The sequence below is a fragment of the Aethalodelphis obliquidens genome, unplaced genomic scaffold (genome assembly GCF_003676395.1).
Source record: "Aethalodelphis obliquidens isolate GAN/ISIS:26980383/991018 unplaced genomic scaffold, ASM367639v1 scaffold17, whole genome shotgun sequence".
Lineage (NCBI taxonomy): Eukaryota > Metazoa > Chordata > Mammalia > Artiodactyla > Delphinidae > Aethalodelphis > Aethalodelphis obliquidens.
Window position 1 is genome coordinate 28,490,474 of NW_020837961.1, and position 8,433 is coordinate 28,498,906.

The 8,433-nt window shown below is 46.5% G+C and overlaps 1 protein-coding gene across 15 annotated transcripts in view; it reads left to right on the forward strand.

Annotated features, from left to right (window-relative positions):
• The first annotated feature begins 3,137 nt into the window (after window positions 1-3,137).
• Window positions 3,138-8,433, forward strand: part of DCLK2 (doublecortin like kinase 2) — a 156,864-nt gene continuing 151,568 nt past the window's right edge. For 6 of the 15 annotated variants that reach the window (XR_003435025.1, XM_027117144.1, XM_027117145.1 and 3 more), the window contains exon 1: window positions 3,140-4,092. Coding sequence is in view for 12 of the 15 variants with exons in the window: in XM_027117144.1 (XP_026972945.1) it covers window positions 3,672-4,092 (421 nt within the window). In the remaining 3 variants the exon portion in view is untranslated. Of the gene's footprint in view, window positions 4,093-8,433 lie in introns of all 15 variants that reach the window. The other 9 variants (XR_003435024.1, XM_027117150.1, XM_027117146.1 and 6 more) reach the window with 6 other exon arrangements.

An 8,433-nucleotide genomic window follows, 5' to 3' on the forward strand; every position in this document is an offset into this window, starting at 1 on the left:
TGAATGATTAGCAAATCAGATAGTGTTTTTTCTTTTTTTTCTTTTTTTGGCCGCCCCATACAGTGCGGCATGTGGGATCTTAGTTCCCTGGCCAGGGATCGAACCTGTGCCCCTTGCAGTGGAAACACAGAGTCTTAACCGCTGGAGCACCAGGGAAGTCCCAGGTAGTGTTTCTTGGTTAGAAAAGAAAGGGGGCATCTCAGCAAAGGACATGCCAGTTGAAATATCTTACTCTGCACATTCTGCAACCCTGTGAAAGGGGAGAATTTGTTTTGGCTCTATAAACCTTAAATCATGAAGTAACAACCCAAATTAATACCTGCCTACCTAGAACCCTCAAATTTTGTTGGCATTAGAATTGTAATGCTGAAACTAATTTTTTTCTGCCCTAATTATCTTCAAATTTTGGCCAGCTGGGTCTTGACATATACCATATTCACTAAGCAACTATTTTATGAAAGGTGATTGCATCTTAATTCTTATATGAAGGTCAGAGATAAAGTTCTTCAAACAAATTAATGCAAAGAGCAGGAACAAAATGATTTTTAAAATTAGGTAACAGCTTTGGAAATACTTTCTCTTCTCCCCCAGCCCCTCTTGAAAAGCAGTAATCTTTGTTAACTTAGGGATATAATGTTTGGGAATCATGCTAAAATACTGGCATATTATATCATTGTATTCACTGTTTAAGAAGGGTGAAATCTTTTATCAGGAATCTTTGAGTGAGAAAATGTGTTTATGTCCTAAAGCTTGTTTGATTGAACCTGTGCTACCAGCCTACAAGGTGACCTCAATGAGCTTCTGGTAGTCATCCTTGTATAGTCAGGTCCCACATTAAACAGGGCCAGCCTGTGTAAGGTTACACAGGCTATTGCAGGAATGACAGTGTATGACTTCCAGGCCTACATCATAAAAGACATTTGGTTTCCACCATGTTCTCTCTGGGAGCTTGCTCTGGAGGAAGCCAGCTGACATGTTGTGATAACACTCAAGCGACCCTACAGAGAGGTGCTCATGGCCAGGAACCTAGGCCTCCTACCAATCATCTTAGATCTTCCAGCACCAGCCAAGACTTCAGATGACTGCAGCCCCAATCAATGTCTTGATTACAGTCTCATGAGACGGCAAGGGAAGCTGTTCCTAGCTTCCTGACCCACAGAAACTGCTGAGATAATACATGTTTATTGTCCTGAATCACTAGGTGTGGGATAATTTGTTACTACAGCAATAGATTACAAAGTGGGCTTTTTTTTCAAGAAAGAGTAAGAGCAAAACAAATGAACACACCCATTTTAAGCCATTTACAAAGTTGAAAGGCTCTGCAGTTACTAGTACTTAATGAAGCCTTATCTCAAGAAATTTGCCATTTAGTTCCTTGTTTCTCAAAGTGTTGTACCAAGACCAGCTGTATTGGCATTACCTGGGAGCTTATTAGAAATACAGAATCTCAAATTCCACCCTAGACCTACTGAATCAGAATCTACATTTTATGAGACTTCCCCTACTACATGTAAGTATACATCAGAGTTTGAGAAGCAGCACTGATCTGTTTGAATACTCATGTTACAGCCTATAGTTGGAAACACTGGCTGTGCATTAGAAGCACTTCCAAAAACTACTGTTGGAGAAGTCCATCCCCAGAAGTTCTGATTTAATTGGTCTGTGTTAAGGTCTATTATGGCCATGGACCTAATTATATTTCACAGTTTTTCCCCAGAAGTTCTGATTTAATTGGTCTGTGTTAAGGTCTATTATGGCCATGGACCTAATTATATTTCACAGTTTTTCCCCTGGAAAACTATGTTGAAGCCTCAGATCAGCCCTGAATTCCCAGCATGTTCCAGTCCTGGTTCTAGAAGTCAGGTATGCCCAGGTGTATCCCTGAGACTGCCCTGGGGGAACTATGGTGCACTAAGCAGGAATCTTCTGGGGCACTGCATGCCAGGGCAGCTTCACAGCTGCTGAAGAACTACTGCATATATCTCTGCCTTCTCTTATTCATACTCTTCCAGGACTTAGTTAATTCCAAGAAAAGCATCCATGTTCTTACCTTACAGGTCGGTTTGGATTTGCTGTCTAGGGCCACTCAGAGAACAGGTGGTGAATAACCTAAGGTTTCAGGGTAACTTGGACCAAACTTCTTTTAGTTTCATCTTTCCCTAATGGTAAAAGGGAAGTAACTAATATTTCTCACAAGCCTTTGGGGAATATGCTTTTACCGTTGACCAGGCACTACTAAATTAAGACTTCGAGTATGATGGGTGCTTACAAAGGTTAGACCTATTACTTAATGAGAACTTAATTACTTAATGACAACAATAAACATCACTTGAATGTAAGGGGGGTGGAGTGTAGGGATTTTCTGTTTACGAATGCATCCCCAGCGACGGAGACAATGCCTGGCACATTGCATGCTTTAATAAATATTTGTTAATTAAGTAAATTCCTCAAAAAACAATAACTTCCGATCATACACATTCAAAGTTACTGAACGAACCATGTTAGCGAATCTGCAACGGAAATTGTTTTATCAAAGGATTTTTAAATAAAGCTCCAGATTTCCTTTTAAAAAATAAATAGTGTGCCCCAATTCAATGCCATGTTTCAGGTTCCTGCCCTAGTTTAGCCTCGGCTCCTCATTTGGAGGCTGGCTAAGGGATGTGATCCCTGCCCTTGAATCTCCTTCCTTTGTAGTTTTTTTGACCTGCGCGGTTCCGTTTCCCAGGCGGAGGAGCGCGCGCCGCGGCTGCGCCCATCAGCGCGCGGAGCGGGGTTGGGGCTGTCAGGCGGGCGGGGCCGCCTAGGACCCTGGAGGGGCCGATCTTCTCGCGCTGTAGAGCCTCCTCTCCCACCTCTCTCCCTCCGGGGTTTGGCATCCCTCGGGGAGCAAGAAGCCCCTCCAGCCCTGACAGCGGGCTGGGCAGGCGGTGCGGTCGGGCCCGGGGGCGGATGCTCGCGGGTGGGCCGGGCCGGCCGGCTGCGGGGGAGGCGAGCTGCGTTATTTCCCGCTAGGGCCAGACTCCGGGAGGGACTGGCCTGCACCGTGCTCTCGGCCCCAGCCAGCGCGCGCCGCCCCTCGGGCAGGGCCTGGAGGCGAGCGAGGCGGCGGCGCGGCATTCCGGGCCTCGGGCCGGGCGCGTGAGCGGGCCGGGGCCGGAGCCGGGCCGACGCCCCAGCGGCGCCTCTCCCACGCTCGCGGCCCCTCCCCCTCCCTTCCTTCCTTCCCCTCGGATCTCCCGGGAGCGGCGGGCGGACGCGAGCCGCGGCGGGCGCCCGATCTTTGTGCGCGCCCGCGGGTCCAGGGCGAGCTTCGGGCGGCCCAACTTGGCGGCGGCCGGCGGGCTCCCGGGAGGGAGTTGTGAGGCGTGGCCGGGTGGAGGAGGCGCCTGGGGGGGCGTGGGGCTCCCCGGCGAGCGGGAGGGACAGAGCGAGGCGCGCCGGACAATGAGCTGGGCAGCTCGGCGCTGCGGCCACTTTTAAGGGGGCGCGGGCCGGCCGGCGCCTCCGCGGCTCCACCTGCGAGGAGAGGGCGGGATGCCAGAGTTGGGTGTCCCCGCGCTCTGAGGCTGCTCGCAGTTAGACGTCCCTGAGCCGGTGCTCGCCTTGACCCTGGGCTACCTGCAGGCTTTGGCTGGGACGTGTTTCGTGGGGGCGCCCCTGGAGCAGCCGTGATGGCCAGCACCAGGAGTATCGAGCTGGAACACTTTGAGGAACGGGACAAAAGGCCGCGGCCGGGGTCGCGGAGAGGGGCGCCCAGCTCCTCCGGGGGCAGCAGCAGCTCCGGCCCCAAGGGGAACGGGCTCATCCCCAGCCCGGCGCACAGTGCCCACTGCAGCTTCTACCGTACGCGGACCCTGCAGGCCCTGAGCTCGGAGAAGAAGGCCAAGAAGGCGCGCTTCTACCGGAATGGGGACCGCTACTTCAAGGGCCTGGTGTTTGCCATCTCCGGCGACCGCTTCCGGTCCTTCGATGCGCTGCTTATGGAGCTCACCCGCTCCCTGTCGGACAACGTGAACCTGCCCCAGGGTGTCCGCACCATCTACACCATCGACGGCAGCCGGAAGGTCACCAGCCTGGACGAGCTGCTGGAAGGTAGGAGGGAAGGCCCGGCGCGGCAGGTGCGGCCCCGCGTGCCGACAGGTGCACGCGCTCTCCCGGCGCCGGGGGAGCCTGCGGGGGGTTTTCTAGGCGGCCGCAGGAGTTGTGCGGCTCTGTCTTCTTTTCCGCAGGCTCTATGGGTGGGGCGCGCTTCCACATATACTCTGACTGTCCTTCCCAAAAGATTTGCCTTAGAAAAGAAGGAAAGAAATCCTAACGGGATTTGGTTACATCTCTTAAGATTGGCGGACTTGCCTTTGTTTTTTGCTTTTTTGAAGTGCAAAGTCTCACGTGAGGATCTGGGTAACCCTCTAGCTCATAAGCTGTCTGTTCAGCCCCCTGTGTGGAGCTCAGTGCCGGCACCTGTGTTTCAGTGTTCAGGACCCTGTTGCACCTGCTCTACTGAGAAGCCGTGGTTGTGAAACACTCTAGGTTGGCTTTCCTGGTTTGCCTTGCAGCAGAAGTTCCATGAGGTCAGGAGGGGCGATCCAAGACAGTGGTTCTCAACCTTGGTTGCATCTTGGATCACTGGGGACTTTAAGAAATATGGGTGTCTGGGTCCCAACCCCGGATACTTGGATGTAATTGGTTTGGCCTGTGGTCGGGGCATCTGGAGTTTTCAAAGCTCCTCAGGAGATTTGAATGTGCTGCAGAGATGGAGAACAGTTGTGCTAAAGGGTTTTCCACGTTTGGTTGATAATGAGGTGAATCAAGGTCAATCTCTCCTGCATCCTCCCCTACTGAAAGTAGCTAGTTAGGATGACAAAGGCCATTGGAATCAGCAGGTGGGGCCCCTTATAAATTAGGCCTAGGGTGTCAACCGTGCTTGACTCGAAGGGACTGCTTGGCTGTATGTTGTGTCATCCTTGAATTCCTGCAGTATTTACTCTTCTTTCACTTCAGGGAGAGAAAGCATTACTAGTAGTTAAGAACCTATATCCAGAAGTAAACACCACCCATAAAGATCAGACAGAACCCAAGTATGTGCTGACTGTGTGTTTATATACAGTCTGCTCTCATGCATCTTTCTTAATGCAAATGGCACACATTGCTATGGTAGTCATAGCAATGTTGGCTTGGCAGGGGAAGGAAACTGAACTTGAAGCCAACTATTTTTCTTATATTAGCACATCATGTTCTTATGTTCTGAAGACACTGTCCATTTTACACATGGGGAAACTTAAGCAACAGGCCTTGTCATACAGGACCTGCAGTATATGGCCTTTCATCTACAATTCACTTTTAATAAATTGATGTAGCCACGCTGCGGAGTCCTGAAAGTGGTTGAGATTCTATTTAGTCACTGTTACCAAAAGTCTTCCCTGCCCTGGCTAGATGAGGACCCAGCCAAAACTAAGTTGTCTTTTCAGAGAGAGAGAGAGAGTGTGTGTGTATGTGTGTGTGTGTGTGTGACTTCACAAATTCTCCTGCTCACTTGAGTGTTTTGGTTTTAAAGGCTTCCGGAGGAGGAGATGACAACCAGAGGAGTATAAATAAACTGAAGATACATTGTTAAAAGGGCTTTATTGCTTTATCCTGTTACATACTTAAAAGCTACATTTGCCTAGATATTTCAAAACTGAGTAATGAATTTTCTGATTGACCCAAAGCTAGATTAGTAGCCCTGTGGAAGGATCAAGGCAATGCCTCTTTTACTTAAACACTCATTACTCACATGCCCTTGGGATACTGTGCCTGGTGTGGTCTGAGGAGGGACAGTAGTTTTAATATCCTTCTCAGAAGTAATTTTAACAGTGTATTTGCTACATGAAATGAATGTACTCCAGAGGTGAACATGATCCTAGGGAAGATGGTCAAGGTGTCCATTATGCATATTAAGTGAGAGCACATATTGTACATTGAGTTTGTTATTGCCCAAGTGGTGCATGGTCCACTGAGTCTGATTCTCAAACTGTAGGTTCAACTATAAATTGAAGGTTGATAAATATCCTTTGAATCATTCATTCACTGATTTGTGGAGGAGGGGGAACCATAAGCATATGTAGAGTCCAAATTACACCACAATATGAAAAATAATGATAGAACACAAATATTTGCACCATAGAAATGTTTCCCTAGTATAGCCGATTGCCCACTTGTTTCAAATATAATAAAATTACATTTTATTAAATATACTACAAGTACTGCAAAAGAAGAAAATTTGAGCACTTCTTTTGTCATAGTGGCATTCTGTCTGACAATAGATCTTTGTCTAAGTCTTGAATTTCCCACAAAATGAGTGGAATACCCTGTTTCTAGGCGGTTTTTAAGAAAAGAACCATCAATGTTTACTATCAACTATTCAAGAATTTAAATAGTTTCAACTTTTAGTTCAAATTGTGTACTCGAATGTTCAGATTTATCATGCAGAAGAACTAACCAGCTACCTGTGAAGTTATTCTTTGCATCAGTAAAAATAGGTCTGTGGTATTTCCCATGTTGTCAAAATTGACTGTTTCATCTTAGTTCATCATGTTTAATAAAGATTCTGATAGTATTTTTTACACCATTATGTTCAGCTGATCTCTCATTTGCCTCTTCCATTCCATGAAATTTGTAGTTTAGGAGAAACTGTTTTTCCCAAAACGTTGTTTTCCTAAAATGTTTTCAGTGGAGAATAGAAAGTGATGACTCAAGATAGCTAGGCACGAACACTCGCTCAGAGCCTCAGTCCCTTTGAACTCAGATGACAAAAGAAATTTGCATGGCCCAGATTTTTTTCTTCTGCCCTTGAGAGTCTCTGGAGACCAAAAACTGTTCAGGTGTAGGCAGGCTGGTACTCCTGCGCTACACTAAACCAGCAGGCGTTTTGAGCCCTATTGTTTTAGCTCCCCTTGCTGCATTAATTTCAATGAGTTAGTGCTGTGCGTCCCTGTAATCCTGTTTAGTCTTTACAACTGAGTGGGGACCTTCTCTCAAAGGAGGACTGTGAGTCATAACAGTCAGTACTGGGAAAATCAGGTTGAGCTGTCTGAAGCCATGAGCCAGCCAACCGTGTCACATCTCTGATAGACAGCTGAAGATGTCTGGATGGTACCTTCCTGAGTTCTCGGTCAGAGCTCTTGGTCTCAGTTTTTTTTTTTTCCGTGAGTGTTCTCTTCTTCAGAACATTTAAGCTATAATTATTTTGATGTCCCAAAGAGAGATGCCCAAGGACGGTAGAAACAATGCGTGACCAAGTTGGGGTCCCTAGGTTCTGTGGATTTGAGAAAAATTCACCTCTGTTCTCAGCCTTAGTGACCTTTTCTGTTGAAAGAGAGGTTGGCAGATCACCTAAGTTAGATCCTTTCTGGTCTAAAAGTATATACCCTTCCCCTGCCTAAGTGGTTATTCATTGAGCATCTGATGGCCTGGGCTGCCTTTCCCTACCCAGAACCCATCTTCCGGAAAATCGACAAAGCTGCAAATGTCCTACATAGCAGGGAGTGGGTATATGGCTCTGATGAAGTGTTTGACAGGAGCCAAAAAATTAAGAGCTACCCGTGTCTGCCTCTTTCATTCCAAAGTAATATGTCAGTTTACTCCTCAGTCACCAATAAATAAACTGATTGGATTTTTTGGCATGTGAGAGAATTTTGATTATTTTGACAGGTGACACTTCCATTCTTCCATTAAGTTAACTTGAAAACTTCCATTAAGTTAACTTGAAAATTAGTTTGAATTAACTTGAATTTAAGAAAAATAAAGTTCTAAGAAAATCAAGCATTTGAAGTTTAAGCCTAGTTTTAAGCCTACTAAGCCTAGTTTATTGAATCTCTTTGGTTATTCAATCTCTTTGAAGGTGTTAAACCAAAATATGGTGACAGTTATATTTAAGTAAAAATGAGTTTACATTTAAGTAAAAATTAAGTTAACATTTAAGTAAAAATGCATAAGAACTCAGACTATAGGTTTTATCCCCTTGAATGATAGATTTTTAGAGTAATAATAGAAACTGAGCTCTTGGCACTTGTTACAGTGAGGAAGGCAACATAAACCCGTGAGATGTAAGGTATCTGCACATAGTAGTCAAAAGCAGTACACATTTATATAAGGCAAGCATGATGATTGGACATAGCAGTTTAACATTGAATCATCAGTCTGCAAAACCTTCTCTACCTGGCAGACTCCTAGATCCTCCTAGATCCAAGACCCTCTTCAAATATCATCTTTCTATGAAATCTCTTCCCAGACCTCAGGGGCATTGGTCTCAAACTGTTGTCGATTGAGAGCATAGTTGTTGTTGTTTCAGGTGCTGGGGGTACAGTTCTAGAACGCTCACATTCTAGAGGGAGAGAGAGAGTGAATGCACACACACACACACACACACACACACACACACACACACACACACAC